Source organism: Lonchura striata, chromosome 17 (assembly GCF_046129695.1).
Source record: "Lonchura striata isolate bLonStr1 chromosome 17, bLonStr1.mat, whole genome shotgun sequence".
Classification (NCBI taxonomy): domain Eukaryota; kingdom Metazoa; phylum Chordata; class Aves; order Passeriformes; family Estrildidae; genus Lonchura; species Lonchura striata.
The window spans coordinates 8,231,833-8,250,388 of NC_134619.1; the positions used below are offsets into that span (position 1 = coordinate 8,231,833).

General features: G+C 60.0%; 1 protein-coding gene across 7 annotated transcripts; it reads right to left on the reverse strand.

Annotated features, from left to right (window-relative positions):
• Window positions 1-573: 573 nt before the first annotated feature.
• Window positions 574-10,394, reverse strand: ZNF335 (zinc finger protein 335). 7 transcript variants are annotated; one of them, XM_021547315.3, is made up of 28 exons: window positions 10,324-10,394; window positions 9,622-9,853; window positions 9,007-9,280; window positions 8,564-8,641; window positions 8,004-8,333; window positions 7,730-7,861; window positions 7,489-7,647; window positions 7,133-7,376; window positions 6,849-7,026; window positions 6,656-6,768; window positions 6,454-6,472; window positions 6,131-6,247; window positions 5,971-6,047; window positions 5,732-5,892; window positions 5,379-5,608; window positions 5,195-5,303; window positions 5,016-5,110; window positions 4,609-4,892; window positions 4,358-4,496; window positions 3,898-4,287; window positions 3,668-3,810; window positions 3,183-3,316; window positions 2,636-2,739; window positions 2,434-2,511; window positions 2,153-2,236; window positions 1,924-1,989; window positions 1,672-1,753; window positions 574-1,327 (listed from the first exon to the last, which is right to left on the reverse strand). In XM_021547315.3, exons 2-28 carry the CDS (start codon window positions 9,820-9,822, stop codon window positions 1,209-1,211), a joined length of 4,140 nt encoding a protein of 1,379 aa, XP_021402990.2. In that variant the 5' UTR covers window positions 9,823-9,853; window positions 10,324-10,394; the 3' UTR covers window positions 574-1,208. The 7 variants fall into 7 exon arrangements, with proteins under 7 accessions (XP_021402990.2, XP_021402989.2, XP_021402991.2 ...); XM_021547314.3 differs by having other exon boundaries at window positions 4,358-4,499; XM_021547316.3 differs by having other exon boundaries at window positions 4,358-4,499; window positions 5,195-5,267; window positions 7,118-7,376.
• Between the last annotated feature and the right edge of the window lie 8,162 nt (window positions 10,395-18,556).

Sequence of the window (18,556 nt, forward strand, 5' to 3'; positions counted from 1 at the left end):
ACATCGGCCGCAGGCACCGCAGGGGAGGTGTGGGGCCACCCACAGCTCACCGCCCCGGTGGTCAGGGTGCTCAGTCCCACTGCGGCCCCGGTGCCATCGCATACCCTGCCCGAGGGCAGGGAGAGCCCAGCAGAGATCACCCCGCCCCGCGGGGATCAGGCTTCACAGAAGCTCTCACCGAGCCAGGGTGGTTCCCGGCCTTTTTCCCCTCCGTGGATAATCAGTTTAATGCAGAAGCAGAGAACTAAAACTCTGCGATTAGCTGTTATAATCGCATGTAAATAGGCCCAGACAAGCCGCTCAGGAGGGCGGTGTGTGGCTCGGGACAGAGTTACACGGGATTTAGGCTGTTTACCACTCGATTAATTTCATGACTCCAGCCCCAAGCCCACCGCTGTCCCAGCTGCCTGGCTCACTTCTCAGAAGTCAAGGTCACTCGGGCGGGAGGCAGCTGATAGCCCAGGGCAGCTGCCAGAAGGACCGGCCCAGCACAGTGCCCCAGCTCCAGGGCCATGCTGAGGCTGGGCTGTCACATCCCTGTCCCCTGGACCCCCAGGCAGGCACACACACAGATCTCCATCCCTTTTTATTCATAAGCATAGTCAAAGCTTGAGAATGTCACAGCTGAACCCTTCCAACAACCACCAGCGTCAGAGTCCATTCCTCTTCAGAGGAAAAAGAGAGCATCTTCTGCCTTCTTCTCCTTGGGTTCCTCCAGTCCAGAGCCCTGCTGCTGCCTGCCCGCAGGCTGGAGATACCACAGGAGGGCTGGCTGCTGGCACACTAGGACCACTGGCCCCATGGCTGCGGGGAGCAGTGGCTGTAGCTGCACACACCTCATCTCTGACACTGCACCGCACAGCTGTGCCCAGCCCTACGGCTTCCCCAGGATCCTCATGTGCTGGGCAGACGCTGATCCATGGCTGCCCACAAGGACCGTTCAGGAAAAGGGATTTCAGACCACCAAGTGCAACAAGGTAAAGAGACCGTCCACACAAGGGCTGCCCCAGTGGCTGCTGAGCAGTCTCTGGGGGGAGGTGCAGGACCCCCATGGCACAGGGCTGAGTGGCAGCGTGTCCCCGGTTGTGTCTGTGCCACCACGGTTCAGGTGCGTCCCTCGCAGCCCCGGCACAATAAGGCAACTGCTGGCTGGGGCGGCTGCTGCCAGCGTGGCCGCCTGCCCAGCACGGTGCGGCCCCGGCCCGGTGCTAGTCCGACAGCGTGATGACATCGTAGTGGATGCCCGGCTGCAGCTGCTGGATCTGCTCGGCCGCTGCCTCGGCCGTGAAGACGCCCTGCGCCTGGGCCATCGCCGCATCCGCCACTGCTGCAGGGGAGGGGCGTCAGTGCTGCCTCCCACCGAGCGTGGGAGAGCCACTGCCTACTCAGGGCTCCCCTCCGTGCTCCTCACCTGTCCCCAGTGAAGGGACAAAAGGCCACCCTGCCCATGTGGGGCTCCAGCAGGGACCCCAGCTCTGCTTAACCCTGTTCCACAACTGACAAATATCTGCCCTTGGACACCATGGCTGGCAGCAAAACAGTGATTTGAGCCTGATCTTCCCAGCCCTCCCACCTAGGACTGCTGCACAAGTTGCTGCCAGCCACAACAACAGGACTGATATCCCCAAACCTAGGAGGATTGGCCCTTCTGGCACAGGGCCGTGCTACTACCTGAGACAGCCGAGTGTGCTGCTGCCTCCAGCTGTGCCTGGGTGACAAGCTGCTGCTCCGGTGACACGGGCATGTACTGGATCTACAGGGGAAAACAGGGAATGCCTGAGGCGAGGGTTCCTCTTGGAGCTGCTCCAGCCATGGTTGCTGCACTCAGGCACCAGCCCATGAGCTCCCTCTATTTCACATATCCCTCTCCAACTGCAGGCTCAGACCCACCTCCAGCTCCTGCCACCATGCCTGGCTCCTTACCTGTGATTCCGGGAGGAACTGGCCACCCTGCTCATACTGGATGTGGGTGATCTGACCGTCCTGTACCTGGGGACAAACAGTGAGGCTGTGGTAGGGTCTGTGGGTGTTCAGGCCTCCAACAATGCCGTGACCCAGACTAAGCAAGAGGAAGCAGGAGGGGGCCCAGCCTCACACACGACACCCCATGAGCCCCACCCACTATGATGGGAACAGATAGTCCAAAGCTCACCTGGATGTGATGTCCCTCTGGGACAACAACATACTCTTGTGGAAGCAAGTGCGGGACACCTTCCTGGGCAATAATGTACTGAACCTGCAAACATAGAAATTCAGACCCAGAAAAAGGTCACCACTCCTCACCCCCATCACAACAGCTGGACCTGGTCTGTCTCCTGTGTCTGTTTCTACCACCCCAGTGCCTTCAGCTCTCCCTGTGGAACCCTGCACTCCTCCACTGCTGCCAGCTCTTCCCACTGGGCAGTCTCCCACCTGTGGGCCATATCCCCATACCTGGTTGTCAGCAGTCACTAAGTGCTGTACTGTCTGTCCATCAGCAGTTGTGATCTCCTGGATGTAGGCTGCCTCCTCCTGCAACATCAGCATGTTCCCAGTGTGGTTAGGGGGGCTGGGACTGACCACAGCCCCCCAGGAGGGCCCCACTGTGAGGAGTGGCCACACAGGACATGAGCTGAGGCCAAGGAACCCAACTCACCTGGCTGGTGACGCTCTGCTCCTGTGCAACAAGGATGTGCTCCTGCCCCAGAGCCTGCTGCAGCCGCTCGGGAGCCAGCACAGCCTGGCCAGCCTGCAGAGCTGCTGCAACACAGAGAGAGGGGCAGTGGGGATGCTGCTGGGGACACTGCCACGGCTACCAATGGCCTCGCTCCCCAGGGGCCACTGCCTGACACCTATCCCAGTGAAAAGCACAAGGCAGTCTCTGGGCTCTGCTCACACAAGGTCAGAGCTAAACAAGAAGGGGCAGAACACACCCTCCATATCAGAACCTCAACTCTGCTTCCAGCGTGAGCTGCTCCCACATGTACTATCTACCAGGATCTCTCTGGAGGGAACACAGGCCCCCTTTCTGCACAGTTGCCTGTGCCCCGCCCCTTGGTATCTGTTTCCATCAGCAATCCCAACTTCAGGAGGGTCCTTCTGGCCCTTCAGCCCCAGCTGATCCACAAGCTGGGTGAATCCTGCATGGGGCTCCGAATGTAGGACACCCAGAGGTCAGCCCTGGTCCCAGGGACATGTCTTACTGTGTAGGGTGGCCAGGGTGTCCTCATTGCTGTTCAGGATGATGGTCTGCTGGGCAGCAGCTGGCCCTGGCCTTTTGCCCTCTGAGCTGTGCAAACGCTGTGTGTGGAACTTGAGGTGCCCATTACGATTGAACCTATGGAGAGGCAGAGTGAGATGGAATGTGGACAGGCGGACAGGCACACAAGATCCTGTGCTTCTGCAGGACATGGGCCCCCATAAGCACATCCTACAAAACGGCCTGTCCCCTCTCCCAGCATGTTCCCATCAGTGCCCAGGGACTGAACCCTCCTAGGCAGAGGTTCCTTGTAGACAAAGTTGGGTATACCTGCAGCAGAAGCCATTCCCAAGGGCACTGTCCCCTCTAATGGGCTGATCCTGGGGAAGGTTTGGGGCAGACAGCTCTGCCAAGATTCTGTTTCCTCTTGAGCCGTGTAGAGCTCTATGGGACCCCACAAAGCAGGATCAGCCCAGATCCACCACTCACCTCTGCCCACAGACCTGGCAGGCAAAGGGCTTCTCATTGGTGTGGGTCAGCATGTGCCTGCGCAGGTCCTTCTTGTTCTTGGAGGCAAAGCTGCAGTGGGGGCACTTGTGTGGCCGGAGGTTGGCATGTTGAACCATGTGGCTCTGGGGCAGAAGGACAAGTGCTGGGTCAGAAACCCCTGTTTCTCCAAACCCCTTGTTCCCAGGGCTGCTCTGCAGCAGGAAACTTACCCGGACCTCTGGCCAGAGTGTGGCAGTGAAGGGACAGTCGGGACACTTGAAAGTGCTGGGCCCAATGTGGGCTCTCTTGTGACTCTCCATCTCCGCTCTCCCTGTGAACATGGCTGTGCAAATCTTGCATGAAAACTTTTTGGCCGTGGAAATCTTGCATGAGAGCTTCTTGGCTGTAGAAACCTTGCATGTGAGCTTCTTGGCCATGCCTTGGAGTGCAGGCCACTTGATCTTTGGGGATGACACTTCCTGCCCCTCGGATACTGGGGATAAAGACGAGTCCGTCTGGACCAGACTGGTGACACACTGCACCACGGGCCACTTGATGCCGGCGGGCTCTGCCTCTTGGCCCTCCGCAGGTGAGGAAAAGGCAGCATCCCCGCTGAGGGGCTGCGAGAGAAACACCAGTCACATCTGCTCCCATTGCTGCTCGGGATGGGGAAAAGGCTCAGATCCTTACCTCCATGGTCTGGAACTGGCTCCCTGGGACACTGGATGACATGATGTAGTGATTGCTATGGTCCTTTAGTGCCTCCTCTGTCATCACAGCTCCGCTCACCACAACTGTGTGGGAGGTCTCCACAGGACTTTCCTCCTCACTGCTGGAGAGCACTGGGTCAGGGACAATCTGCCTTCTCCTCCTCACCACTAAATCCTCCCAACTGGAGGCCAGAAGTGCCTCCCCCTCCCCAATCCTCCCAAACAGCTGACCTGTACAGTGTGGCAGGAGCCTGGATCTCCTCGCTGATGGGTGCAATAATGCTGTACTCTGCTGTTCCACTGAAGGGGATGGTGATCCGCTGCAGCTCCGAGCCACTCAGGCTTGCTTCCCCATAAGCCTCCTGCACAAGTGTCTGCCCAGGCTCTGCCATGTGCAGCATCACCAACTTTTGCTGCTGCTCCTTAGAGTCCACCTTTGTCTCCTCCTCCTCCTGTGCCTGCAGCTCACAGGGGCCTGGTGTTTCTCCTGGATCATCTGGCTTCACCACTGCCACCTGTACAATACAGCAGCTCAGCCAAGGGGGCAAGGCTCTGCAAGACACCCTACGGCAGAACAGGGCTGGGAAGGCTCCTTGTGCCAGCCCCCAGCAGGCCTGGCTCCCCTTGACTTTGCCTACCTGCAGCGAGCTGGTGGTCAGCTCCCGCTGGGTGCTCATATTCAGCAGGAGATCCAGGGCCGTTTGTGTGGCCAGCTCTGCTGATCCAGCCACATCTGGGGGGAGTTGGACAGGAAGGGTCAGGCAGGAGCTCACCTACCTCCTTCCTCATCCCATCCGCTTTCTGAGTGCTCACTTACTTTGTTCATAGATGATGGTGGCCCCTTCCAGTGAACCTTGCGAGAGAACAGAGGGCTCTGCACCTGCAACAGCCTGGACCGTATGGCAAGTGATGGGGCCAAGAGGTGCCTGCGTGAAAGAGAGTGCTGACAGCACAGTGGGCAGTGAGCACCAGGAGGAGCTGGGACTAGGCATGGCACTCACCGGTGGGCTGGCCTCTGGCTCAGCTGGTGCCTGCACCTGGCTGTGCTGCTGCTTCAGCTCCTCAATCTGCTGCAGGGTGAAGAAAGGGCGGCGGCGGCAGGGCGGCTCCTCGGGGTGCCTCTGTGCCCACTCCTCGAAGGAGTCGGCGTGGCGGCACTGCACGTGCAGGCGCAGGTTCTTCTTGTGCTTGGTGGTGAAGTGGCAGAACTCACAAGCAAATGGCTTCCCTCCTGCAGGGCCCGGGAGGGGGAGTCAGGCAGGAGGTCCACAGGGGATGGAGGGAGAGCAGGCAGACTCTCACTGTCTCTGGGAGAAGGGGGGGTGCAGGGTATTGGTCAAACAGGTTCTCTCACCTGTGTGCTTGACTGCCATGTGTGAGACCAGGAAGTCCTCCCGGAAGGTGGAATACTTGCAGACGCTGCACTTGTAGGGCTTGTCATTCATGTGCGACAGCTGGTGGTTCAGCAGGACCTTCTTGTCCTCGCAGACATAGTCACAGAACTCACACTTGAACCTGCCAGGACAAAGCCACCTGTCATACCTGCGGAGGGGGAGCAGGACACAGGCTCTGCCCAGGCACACCGGCTCCTACCTGCGGTTGGCAATGGCCTGGATGTGCGTCAGCAGGTGCATCTTGAAGGTGTAACGCTTCTTAAAGGACTTCCCACACTGGTGAAACAAAGTGAAGCAGCGCTCACCCCCTGCCCTTCCTCACCCACTGCCAGCCCTTCCCCAGGCTGTCCCCCTCTCACCTTGTCACACATGTGTGGTTTCTCTGTACTGTGTGTCTTCATGTGCTGTGTAAGCCTCTTCTGCATGGGGTAGACACGGTTGCAGACAGGGCATGGGAAGGAGTTCAGCTTTGGTGGCTGGATGGAGACCAATAAAGATGAAATTACCTGGATGAGCTCACCAGTTTCTTTATCTGCTCCCCACTGGAGGACCTGGGTTGCCTTTCCTCAGGAGATCCAGAAACAATGGCCCCAACAAGGCACTGAGATTTTGTGAAGACCCAGATGTGCCTCTTCCCATGTAACAGTGCTGAGGTTCAAGTCAACAGAGTATTCAAACTCACCGGATCAGCTCTCTTCTTTCTGAAAAAGAAGTAAGAAAAGCCCCTTGCGTCAGCCACACCCCAAGCTCAAGCTTCCTTATACCCAGACACCAAAACTCTCCATTTTGGAAAGGGTCAGGGGATGGGGCAGCCATGACCATCCTCCCAGGACAGGAAGAACAGTGTCAGTGTCATTCAGTCCCCAGGACTGCGCTGCCCTCACCTGTCCCGGCTGTGCACTGTAGAGTGCCGAATGACATCCTTCTTGTACACGCTGGTGTAATTGCACTCCTCACACTTGTAGGGCTTGCTGCCCACGTGGTTGAACATGTGCTCCTGTAAGAGGCAGACCAGGGCCATGAGACCTGGGGCTGCCAGGCAGCCTGTAGGTTCGAGGCAGGGCAGATGAAGCTCACCTTGAGGGAGGACCAGCGCCGGGAGCGGTAGCTGCACTGAAGACACTTGAAGAGCTGTGGGTCGTTGGCCTCATGCGAGTTGACGTGGAAGCGCAGGTCATCATGTGTGAGGAACCGTGAGCCGCAGATCCGACACAGGTAGGGCCGCATCAGGGGCTTGGGGGACTTGTAGTAGTACCTGCAGAAACAGGAGCAGGGCTCAGAGCTCCAGTGGCAAACGGGCTGGACCAGCCCTGGGCACAGGCCAGAGGGCCCAGCACACCCCTCACCTGCGCCCCATGTACTTGCGGTATTTCTTGCCCAGGAAACGGCGGGAGGGCCGCCCACGCCGCCGGGGGATGATGTCTGCATCCTCAGCACCGGTGTTGGAGGAAGGGTCCTTGTTCTCGGAGTCGGACTGGCTGATACTGGGCTCTGCCAGGTTCTCGCTGGTCCCGTTCTCCAGGCCGGAGGAACTGGCTGCTTCAGAGTTCTGCAGCTCCTGGCTTGGTGTGCTTTGGGATGTCACCAAGGGCTCCACCTCCCCTCCTGCTCCACAGAACACAGCATAGCTCCATCACATTCTCGCTGTGGCTCAGGAGCTTGAACACCACTCCCTGCTTCACCCCTGAACAGGGCGGCTGCCTCCCAGCTCCCTCACCTTCCGGCATGTCCCTAGACACATTCCCGAGACGAAGCAGCTTGCGAGGTCTCCCTGGGCGTCGACGTGGCCTCTCCTCACTGGATGTGGCAACAGTGCAGCCATACTTGGGCAGTCGCCCCCGGGGCTCGTCCTCAGCTGGGTTATAGTCACTGTCCTCTGCAGGCAAGTGCCCCAAAACATCAGAAAAGATGATGGGAAAAGACTAAGCTACCTAAGATATAGGGAGGGCAAAGCCTACCTTCAGGATCATCAATAGCACCAGCATCCATAATATCATCATCATCTTCTTCTGGCGCCTCCTCATCCTCAGTCTTCGGAGCAGCTCCCACCTTTCGTGGTCGTCCTTTCTTCAGAGCCAGAGCTGAACCCACTGCCACAGAGAAAAGGGCAAAGCTCTTTACCAGACTGTGCCAGAACAGGCCCTTATGCTTCAGCTCCTCTCTTGTTTCTTCCCAGGAGAGAGCAGAGCCTGTCTGCAGTGAGATGAATTTCCCTGGGCCCTTGGCACACACCTGGCTGGAAGTGACGCTCTTTCATGTGGTTAATCAATGTTTTCTTAGAGACACTCTTATACTGACACATCTTGCACTTGAACTGCTGCACCACCACCACTTCCATCATCTCTTCCAGGGTCTCCAAGTCTGGCTGGTCCAGCTCCTCCCCACCATCTGCCTCTTGGGCTCGGTCTGGCTGTGCAGGCAGCTCCAGCACTTCCAACTGCCTGGAAGGCTTTGAAGGGCCGGGCTGGTCAAGGCACGTGGAGGTAGGTCCATCACCAACAGCCTCTATTGACAAGCTATTGGCTAGAGCAGAAGTGGTCATCTGGGACACCATGGGAGCACCTGAAATGCCAAAACCCACTCAGCCAAGGGGCAGACCCTCACCTGCATCCAAGGCTGCACCTACACAAGGGGCACAGGGCTGAACACAAGCTCAGGAACAGCTCCCAGCAGGGCTGTGGTACAAGCACTGTGGCTGACACAGCTGGGACATCCACTCCAGGCCGTGCTCCAGTGGCACAAGGCTCAGAGGCAGAGATGGCCACCATGGACAGCCCAGGGAGCTCCCTCACCATCATCAGGGCCTTGCAGAATGAGGTACTGTGTGGTCTCTGCCCTTCCATCCTCTGCGCTGGTCACGGCGATGCAGCCTGGCAGGGAGAGGAGAGCAGAGTGGTGACTGCCAGACTCACTGGGGCTCCTTGGGGCTCTCCCAGCTCAGACAGAAGCTGAAGGTGGGAGGAGGGTTTGGCTCTGGGGTGGAGTCTGCCCTGGGCTGAAGGAGCAGCTGGACAGAAGGAGGACTGTCCAGCAACATGAGCTCCTCACCAAACACTTGAGTCACTGCAGCAAGGCAAGAACAGAAAACCCAGCTGACCAGTTTGACTCAAAGATCTTAGAGGTTTTTTTCAGCGTTAATGATTCCATGTCCATACTTCCCCCATGTCCTGAGGTCTGGTGTAGTGGCTCCCTCCCCAGCCCACCAAGCCATCTCCATATAGGAGCACACACTCACTCTGGATGATGTCAGGCCCGATTGTGGACTCGATGATTTTGTCAATGGCAGAACCCAAGTCTGAGGAAGTAGATGCAGTGGAGTCTGACACAACTATGGCTCCATCGGTGATGACACTGGAGTGGACCAGGACCTGTGGGGACTCTGACACCATGATGGACTGGCTCACAGTGGACACACTGGAGACCAAGGTGGATTGGGCAATAGAGGATGAGTCTGGCAGATAAATCCTTGGAATGGCATCTGTGCTGGAACTGCTCTCTGAGACCTCTTCCTGGCAGATAGAAAGAGTCCAGAATAGCTCAGGTGAGAGACCTTTGCCAGCCCAAGCCCTTGGAGCTGCTAGCTTATGCAAATAACCCGTGCATCAGTGCAAAACTTCCAGGACATCAAAGACATTAGAGCAAATCCTTTGGTACTGACAAAAACCTGGACCTGCAGGACTGCTCTTGCTAATTTCTGCTCCTCAGACTGACAAGCAGATGCTGGACCAGCGGTATAGCAGTGTCTGCCAAGGCTGCAAAGCTCAGTCTGTCAGAAATGCCTACAGAAACCCCTAGGAACCAGAACCGCGGCTGCACTCCCTGCCATCCCATCCTTCCCATCAGTACCTACCAAGGAGACCCCGCTGCTGTCGGAGCTCTGCCCCACGCAGGAATCATCGGCCCGCGAGAGGAACCCGGGCCCCGCGGCCGCATCGCTGCTGTCCGCCGACACGGCCACCGAGCTCCCGACGCCCAGCCCGCTCTCGGTGGGCTCCTCCCGCGCCGCCTGCGAGCTCGCGTCGCTGCTGCTCTCCACCGCATTCTCCTCCATGCCCGTCCTGCCGGGGCCCGCTACGCTCGACCTGCGGGAGGACGGCCGCCGTCAGCTTCCCGCGGGGGTCCGGGCTGTGCGGGCGCGGAGCCCCGGGGCCGCCGCGGGCCCATTCCCCGCGGGCCGAGCGCCCTCACGGGGGTCCGGGCTGTGCGGGTGCGGAGCCCCGGGGCCACCGCGGGCCGGTTCCCCGCGGGCCGAGCGCCCTCAGGGGGTCCGGGCTGTGCGGGTGCGGAGCCCGGGGGCCGCCGCGGGCCGGTTCCCCGCGGGCCGAGCGCCCTCACGGGGCTCCCGCTGCCGCCCGGCGCCCCCGGTCCCGGCATGCCCCGCGGCCCCACCCGGCCTTTGGCCGCCATCTTGCCGCGGGGTCCCCCCCGCCGCCTCCGCGCGCGCGCACACGGCGGGGCGGCCCCGGTGCCGCCGGGGCGGGGGAGGCGCCGCCACGCCGGGACGAGGGGGCCCCGCCGCGCCCACCCACCCGCCCGCAACCCGCGCCCTCACCCGGTCCGCCGCGGCCCCTCCGCGCCCCCGCCGGAGCCGGCACCACGGCGGCCGCCATGCCCCCCCGCCCTCTTGCCCGCGCAGCGATATGGCGGCGCTGGCCCCGCGCCGGGACTACTTACCGCCGCCCAGACCCTTCGCCCGCCTGCAGCGCTCGCCGCGGCGGGGATGCTCTCCGCGGCCCGGCCGCCGCCTCAGGCGCCTCCCGGGGCCGCCCGCTCCCCGCGGGGGGAGAGAGGCCGCGGCGCCCCGCCGGGACTACTTTCCCCGCGGAAGGCTCGGCGGTGGTGCTATCGTGCGTCATGGCGTCAGGAAGCGGCGCCCGGGCCCTGAGCGTCGGCGTCGCGCCGGGTTGCGCCGGCCGCGTGACGGGAAGGCGGAAGCGGCGGCGGGCCCGGGCCGGGCCGGGCCGGGCGCACCGTTCTCTCCCCTCCCTCCGCTTCCCGCCCAGCCCGGCCCGGCCCGGTAGCGCCTTCCCCCTGCCGAGGTCCGTACCTTGGCTGAGCCGTGCAGCTCCGGCGCTCCAGCTCCCGTTCCGTAACCCGCGGTGGGCGCTAAGACCGGCGTGCCTTGTGGGCTGAGGCCGCGCATCCCCGGAGCGATCCGGGCCGAGCCGCGGGACCTCCTTCCCTGCGAGGCCCGGGGCCTTGCCGCCTTCAGCCCAGCCTCAGGCTGCTGAGCACTTTCCCCTTCGGTCTCTGGTCGGGAACGGCACCTACTGTCCGTTTGTTCCGTGAGGCCAAACCTGCCTCTTTCGATGGCACCTCTGCATCTGAACAGCAGCCACCTTCCCATGGGCTCTTGTTCGCCACATTCTGCCCTCCGGGATGGTTTTCCCCCAGAGCAGATGGCGACGGGCACCCGATTTGGCTGCACAGGGAGTGTACAGCCTGGGGGGCTGCTCTGGCCTCACCGGGGCTCCCAGAGCATTGCGGGCAGTGGGGCATTGCTGGCACCTCCTGATGCCACAGCATTCCCTGCAGGGATGCGCTCGGACCTTGTTGCTGTCCCAGCTCCCTGCAGCTCTGCTGATGGCGGTGCTGTTCCATTTCCTTCAGCTGGCTCAGATGTGTGTGGCCTGGGCTTGGCCTCTGCTCCGTGGTGATGGCTTTAACAGAGCTTCAGGTGGCTCCTTGTTCCCACTGATATTTTCTCATATTTCAGTGCTCTATTGAGAAAGGCTCTATCCCGGTTTTTTCCTGGAAGAAAGGCAGCTGTATCGTGCCTGTGCTCTGTCGGGGCTGGGGCATGGTGGGCTGACTCTGGCTCTGGGTTCCTGTGGAAGAAACAGACGGGGCGAGGAGGGTCAGGGCTCTGCATCCCAGCCGGTTCCGGGGCCACTCAGACCAAGGCAGCCCGCAGTGCAGGTCTGGGTGGGCAGTGCCATCGTGTCACTGGCCAGGACGGCCGGTCCCGAGCCGGTGCTGACATGGTGCCAGCGGCAGGAGGACAGACAGTCTCTCATCTGGCACACTCTGTGAGCATGGACGTAGCCTGCCAGAAATCCGAGCCGATGGGTGCTGGGCTGGATCAGCACTCTGCAGCATTTGGCTGTGGTGCCTCTGTGCCTCTTCTCCGGGGCGAGGCAGGCAGTGCCTGGATCCAGCCCTCACAGCCCGGGGCTCTTTGTTGGGGCTCTGCGGGTCCCTTGTGTCCTGCCCCAGGTGACAGTTCCCGGAGGCACTGTGTATCCGGCAGAGGCAGTAGAGGAGCTGCACCGCCAGCTGCTGCGTGTGCACCTTCCGGCTCTTTTTCAAGCTAATTAAATGCATCCTTGAAAGGTTTATGCCCTCATCCATCATGGGCAGACAGCAGCGGTGAGAGCCATCCCCGGGCTGGCTGTGTGAGCTCTGCTGCCGCAGCGCTGCTGCCAGTGCCTCGGGGCTGAGTCCCCACATGCGCCCGGCTGCTGCCGTCACCGTCATGTCAGAAACGCAGAAAGACCAAGGGCTTGAGGTTTTTTCTCCCACTACTGCTTTTTAAAGCAGCCCCGTGTAGCTCGGTGGGGGAAGTGGCGTTGGGGAGGATGGGAGGGAGGTGCTCCTGTGCCTGATGTCCCCTCTCCACAGTTCTGTAACTCACATCGGTGGAGCCCAGCACTGCCTGTGACCGGCTCTGTCTGGGTTTGGAATGCCCTTGTGCTCCCTGCTGGGGGAAGCTCCGTGTTTCTGCTGGGGAGGGCGGTGGTGTCAGAGGAACCCCAGGCAAAAGCTGCCTGCCAGGTAGAGGAAGCTGGATGGATTTGTGTCAGACCTGCAGGTTTCCTCCTGCCTTCAGTCAGCTGCTGTGTGAGACAAGTGAAGGATTTTCCCAACTGCTGATGGCTGCAGGGCAGAACAGCCTGAACTCCAGGGGCTGCAGGGGCTCATACGAACCCTCCCGGTGCTGGCTCGGCTGATGGAAAGTTGCGTCAAGCTTCCCCATCACCCTGCAGAGGTGCCCCATGTCCTTTGTCTCGGTGAATTGTCCCAAGCAGAGGTTTGCTGTGATGGGTAACCTGCTATTTTTAAAAATGCTGCGTGCCCCCAGGTGGGGTGAGTGGGAGATTTCCAGAGCAGGCAGAGCATGGCTCCCGTCCTCAGCTCCGGAGGCGCAGCTCCTTGCTGATAATTCTCTGCTGTTGTGCCTCTGAGCCTGAAATCACTTCAGAGCCAAAGAAAACACAAAGAAATCTCAGCAAGAGGCTTAAAGAGAATCCAAAAATGGCTGCAACACGTGTTGGATGTGTGTCCAAATACCTTAGTTGGGGGAACAGCAGGTTAAAGGCCTTTTGGGAACGGGCTGAGGAGACAACGCAGCGCTTGTGCCTGGAGGACAAAGCTCAGGCTTGGGCAGAGTATGTGGCTGGTTTTATCAGGCTGCTTGATGGGCTGCTCTGACAGGCTGTCCCACACCCGGGAGGTTTCCCAGCTCGGAGCTCTTCAGCCTGGATGCAGCGCTGGGAAGGAGCCACCATCAGACAAGCTGCCGTTGAGGCAGGACGAGCACACAATGATGGGTGACCCCGCTCAGGGGCCTGTCCTTGCTGGTGCCCCGTGCCCCCTCCCCCATACACTTTACTGAGCTCCACAATGGCTCTTCCATGAGCTCATGGCCTCAGTCACTGTCCCAAAATAGGAGACGGTTGTGCTGAGCACGGTGCCCAAGGCAGAGCTTCAGCTTCCCCCCCCTGCAACCCGAACCCCGGACTTCCACTGCCAGTGATTTTGTCATCCGTGCTGTTTGTTCCTCCTTGTTTTCTTTTTTCTTTTCAAAGAAAACATTGTTGCGATGTTTGTGTAGCTGCAGGGCACGAATCCACATCAAGGCTTGTATTTATATCCCACCTGGGAAGGGCAGTTGCATCAGCACATTTTGTAAAACGTTGAGCAAAGCAGCCCTTGCTGCAGGAAATGGTTTTTCTTCACACCAGATTGCCTCACGGCTCTGTGCCTTCCCAGCAATGCTGGCTCCTGGAGAAGGCTCCTGGGGCTCTCCTGGGGGATCGCTCCATGCCGGGTGGCCATGAGAGCTGGCATAGCTTCCTGCTAGGCACTGCCTCCACCCCTCTGCCCTGTGCCAGGGTGGTGCTTCTTTGGCAAGCAGCCTCCCCCTCTGCTGGGATCCCCATTTCCCAGAGCTAGTATGAGTGGGAGTGCCATGGGATAATGCGTGTGTTCTGTGGCCACCAAAGCTGTGGCTGAACCCATGACCTCAGCCATAATGCCACCCTTGGGCTCAGGCAAGGCACTCCCAGGACAGGAAGGAGCCACTCCCAGTGGAGGAGCCCATGGAAGCTGACAATGAGACCACTCAAAACCTCACACAGTCCCCTTGGCAGGAGGCAGCTCACTGGCCCTGGAGTTGCTGCTGGTGGCTGTGTCTTGGTCATTGAGAGGCTCTCCTGGTGTGTCCTGGTGCCTCTTGTGCACTGACCCAGACAGAGTGATGGTGGCACCAAGCCATGCTTTCCTCCTCTCATGTGTCCCCAGTGCCATAGGTCTTGTCCCACATAGGTCAGTACCACGGCTGCCATTCCTGGAAGTTTTTGGGGCTATCAACAGCCTTTCCAGAATGTGCTTGGAGCTGCTGGATGCAAACAGCTGGCTCCCTCGCGCCTGCCAGAACTGCTGCTGCTACTGCTGAGTGTTTTTTTCCCCTTCTGGAGGGATCCTGTGGCTTCCTTCCCAGACCCTGAGACCTTGGAGCCACAGTCCAAGGCCACCAGTTTCCACTCTCTCCCGTGCTGCTGATTCATCACTGCTGGTTAGTTAAAAAATGGTAATCAGCAAATTACTGAAATATAAGTAAAATAAACAAGGTGGGCAGAGAACTGTGTATGTAGTGGGGCCCCAATGGCCTCGGGTGTGCAGTGTGCTGGGCTCTGTCTCCCCTGCACTCATCCCCAGCACAGGGCCTGTGCCTGGATGAGCACTCCTGGAGCAGGAGGTCAGTGCCTGGGGCTGTTGTGGTGTTCCTGACCCTGCCAGTCCTGCATGCCTGCCCACAGCTGATCTTGTGAGGCTGCTCTGCTCAGTCCCTCTTGCTTCAGCCCCTCAAATGAAAGAGGGGTTGCTACATCCCAGGGCAGAGCAGGCAGACTGTGGGGCTGCTCCCCACCCTGTGGGGGCATGGCAGCTCCCACAGGTCTGCTAGCTCTTGCCTGAGTGCTCTCCAGCCCTTCTCTTCCCCGGGCATCAAGGCAGCTCTGTCCACCCTGGTGTTCCTTCAGCCCAGGGTGTGCCTTCCTCCACTCACACGATGCCTGGTTTTGAAAGGTCTCAGGTCTTGTGGCCGGGGCAGCTCCCGGCGGACAGCCAGGCTTGTGTGCCATTCCTGGGCTGCCTGGGCTTTGTCCATATGCCTGTGTTGACAACTGAGCTGCTCTGAGTTAATTTGGCAGCAAGCGCTGGAACAGTTGTCAAATGTTTTACTGAAATCCGAACGTGTTGCATCTACCGCCCTTCCTTCTGCTTTGCGCAGTTTACAATTAAATACCACCAGTTTTGCCCATATTCCACCTTCCACAAACCCCCGCTCCTTATTCCCAAGCCTCTCCATTGCTGACAGCCGTGGATTCCTGGCAGCACATTGTCCCCTTGCATACAGTCAGGTTCCCTGTCATTGTCACAATTGCTGCTCTTCCTGTTTTAGCAGGCAGCTGCCATGCCCATGTCACCGCCGGGAGCAAAGCGCTGCCCATCCATCCTGTGCCATGCTGCTGATGGTTCACCACAGCAGCTGTGCCCCCTGGAGCTGGCAGCCACCCATCTCTGTCCTGCCCTGCTCCCCTCCTGCTCCTGCCTCACTCCTGTGCTGCACAGGAGATACTTCCATGGGGGGGGATCCAGCAGGTCACCCAAGAGGGGATGATATCGAAGAGGCTGCCCATTCCCCTTCCCAAATGCTCCCCAGGTGACCTGGAGCCTGTGCCCCTCTCACCTGCCTTGAGTACCCCATGCTCTTGCTCCCAGCAGGTGGGAAAGTTTGGGAGAAGAAAGGTTGGTCAAAGCTGGAGACAGAAGCTGGGGCAGGAGGAGGGTTAAGGAATGAGATGGAGTTTACAAGGAAGTCCTGAAGCACAAGAGCCCTGCAGTGTTTGGAGCAGGCTTTGGAGCAGGCTGTCGGTGGCCTCGGCGTGAGGTGTGCCACGGTGCCAGCTGCCAGCCTCAGTGCCTGGTGAATTAATGCTCTCCTGCAGCATTCCAATGGAACCCAAACAGATATGGGGGGTTCCCAGGGTGGGCATGGAGGGGATGTCCCAGCCCAACACAGGGAGGTGACTGTGCCACCCACCTGGATACCGGGAGTGGCCGGCAGGGGATCTGTCATGTGTGCTTGGCAGCTGGGATGGGAGGTGACACGGCAGCGCTGGTTTCAGTGCCTGCAGGGTGGAGTGAGCCGCCGGGTGACAGCAGCCACGTCATCCTCACCCAGACGAGGTGTGGGAGCAGCAACATCGGTCTGGGGACAGTGGAGCTGGGTGGCAGTGGGACCAAGGAGTAAGGGGCTGGGACACCAGGCAAGCAGGGGTGAAGGATTGGCAAGAAGGGGATGCTGAGAGGTGGGGAGTTCCCAGGTGAGGCAAGGGGCAAGCAAGGAGCTGAGCAGGTGTATCCACAGAGCTTGGGGCAGGCTGGGAAGGGATGCAGGGCTGGTGCTGGGGAGCTGTGGGTCTGTGGCATGCAGGGTGGTTGCCGGGAAGGGTCCTGGGCCCAGCTGGAGACTGCAGTCCCAGCCCACGCGGGGCCCAGTGCCAGAACAGCAGATACGGGAAGTGTGTGCAGGAATGTTGTTTCTGTCTGGAGCCCTTGAGCAGGAGTGATGGAGCTCCGAGCCTCTGACGCAGAGCTGCTCCCTCTGCCCTGTCCTGCTCCCGTGCCAAGTGTCCTTATGCTCCGGTCACTGCGTACCATGGACCACCGCTGGCTACGGCAGCCAGTGCTGGGGTGTCAGTTCTGCTCCCTGGGCATGGGGCGGTGCAGAGCCCATGGGACAGGAGCAGGGATGGATTTGGGGCATGGTAGCTCAGGGCAGTGGGGCCAGTGTCTGCCTGGCTCAGTTAGAGGCATGCAGTAATGCCCTGCCCACTGTTCAGGTGTCTGGCTGTGCCATGGTGGCCATGGCACTGGCTCTCCCTGCAGCTTCTGCCAAGTCCAAGTGCTCCCTTCCCTCTGCACAGGTCGTGTTCCCAGTGCGACCGGCACTTGCTCTCCCCACTCCAGTGCTGTCTCACCCGCACAAGATGCTGACTATCTCCCACCCCACTTCCCTTTGCTACCACATTCCTGCTTATGCTGCGAGGGGCCAGATGTCATCCACACGCCTGTGCCTGTCCTTTGCTCCTCTGTACCCCTGTCCCCTGCCTGGGGTTCCTGGGTGTGAAGCAGTGACTCTGGGCAGGGCAGTTGGGTGTTCCCTCACCCCTGGCTTCTATGCTCTACACCAGCTTTGTTGCCCTGGTGCATCCCATGTTTGTGGACCTGTCCCCTGGCTGTCTGATGTCACACTTCCTCCCTGGCTGGCCCCTACCCTGCTTGCCTCTATGGGGGAGTTGAACTGGGGGGGATCTAGGGGGCCTGGCTCTATGCAATCTCCCCAAACCTCACTGTTGACCCAGCCAGCACCTCCCAGCAGGACACCTGCAGTGTCGCAGAGGTGCTGCTGTTTCCTGTCAGCCTCTGTCCTGGGCAGGGATCCAGGCAGGCACCAGACCCCTTTGAGGTCCTGGACCAGTTTCCCACAGAGGTTCTGCATGAGGGTGGTCATGAGTAAGGATATGTGAAGGGGCTGCGGTGGCTGTTCCTTCCCCTTTCAGCAGCGACAGTGGTGACCTGCAGCCTCGTGGTTTGGGCAGTGTCTGGGATGGAGGATGTCTGCCTGGGTTTTTCCATCTCACTCCTTTCAGGGGCTCTGGGAGTGAAAAAGGCCATGGGCTGTGCACAGCTCCTGGGGTCTCTGCCATTCACAGCCCTCTCCTGCCTGTGGCACTGCCCCATCACCCCTGCCCTCCTCTCTTTCTCACCAGCTGCAGTGGCTGCCCCAAGCCTCCCTCCACACATGCACTTTCCGAGGAACCTGTGCCTTGACCCAGCTCCCATAGCCAAGCTGATCGGGGCTGTCTTGCATGGGGCTCATGCCAGCAGTGCCAAGCCCATCCCACAGAATTCCCTGCCTGGCACAGAGGCCGCCGGTGCTGCCAGACATGGGGGTTTCCCTGCTGCCCTGGCCCTGCTCCCTAACGAGCCTCCAGAGAGTCACCAGAAATTCCCCCAGGATGGTTCCAGGAGGAAGCTGGTGAGCGGGGCCATGAGTCAGTGGGAGCGGCCAGGACGGGGGCAGAGCTGCGGCTGGCAACCCCCCACTGGAGCTCCCACTGCCCAGCTCGAGGGCCTGCTGGGGCTGGTGCACAGTGAGTGGGGCATTGGCCCTCATCTCCTTCTGCCATCACTCGCTCCAAGGTCCCACTCCCCTCCCAGCCCTATTTCTTCCAGTGCTACTCTCTCCTGCTGGGCCATGGCTCTGCCCTCAGGGTGCCACAGGCAGCATGATGCCATGGTGTGCCCTGGCAGAGTGCCCAAGTTGTTGGAGCTGCAGCTTCTGCATGTGGTGGAAATGAAGGATGGGAATAACATGGAGAAGTCCAAGGGATCTACCACAGTGCCAGGGAGACCAGAGCACGATCTGAATTTCTGACTATATCCCGGAGCTGGAGTCAGAAATCTCCTTGTCAGGGATGCCCTGCAGGTTCATC

Excerpts from the sequence above, each read along its gene's own strand:
- ZNF335 (XM_021547310.2), bottom strand. The coding sequence starts at position 9,822 with ATGGAGGAGAATGCGGTGGAGAGCAGCAGCGACGCGAGCTCGCAGGCG. Across the intron at positions 7,377-7,488 it reads GTCTAGGGACATGCCGGAAG|GAGGGGAGGTGGAGCCCTTG; the intron begins GTGAGGGAGCTG and ends TCTGTGGAGCAG. Across the intron at positions 6,769-6,848 it reads GGCGCTGGTCCTCCCTCAAG|GAGCACATGTTCAACCACGT; the intron begins GTGAGCTTCATC and ends TGCCTCTTACAG.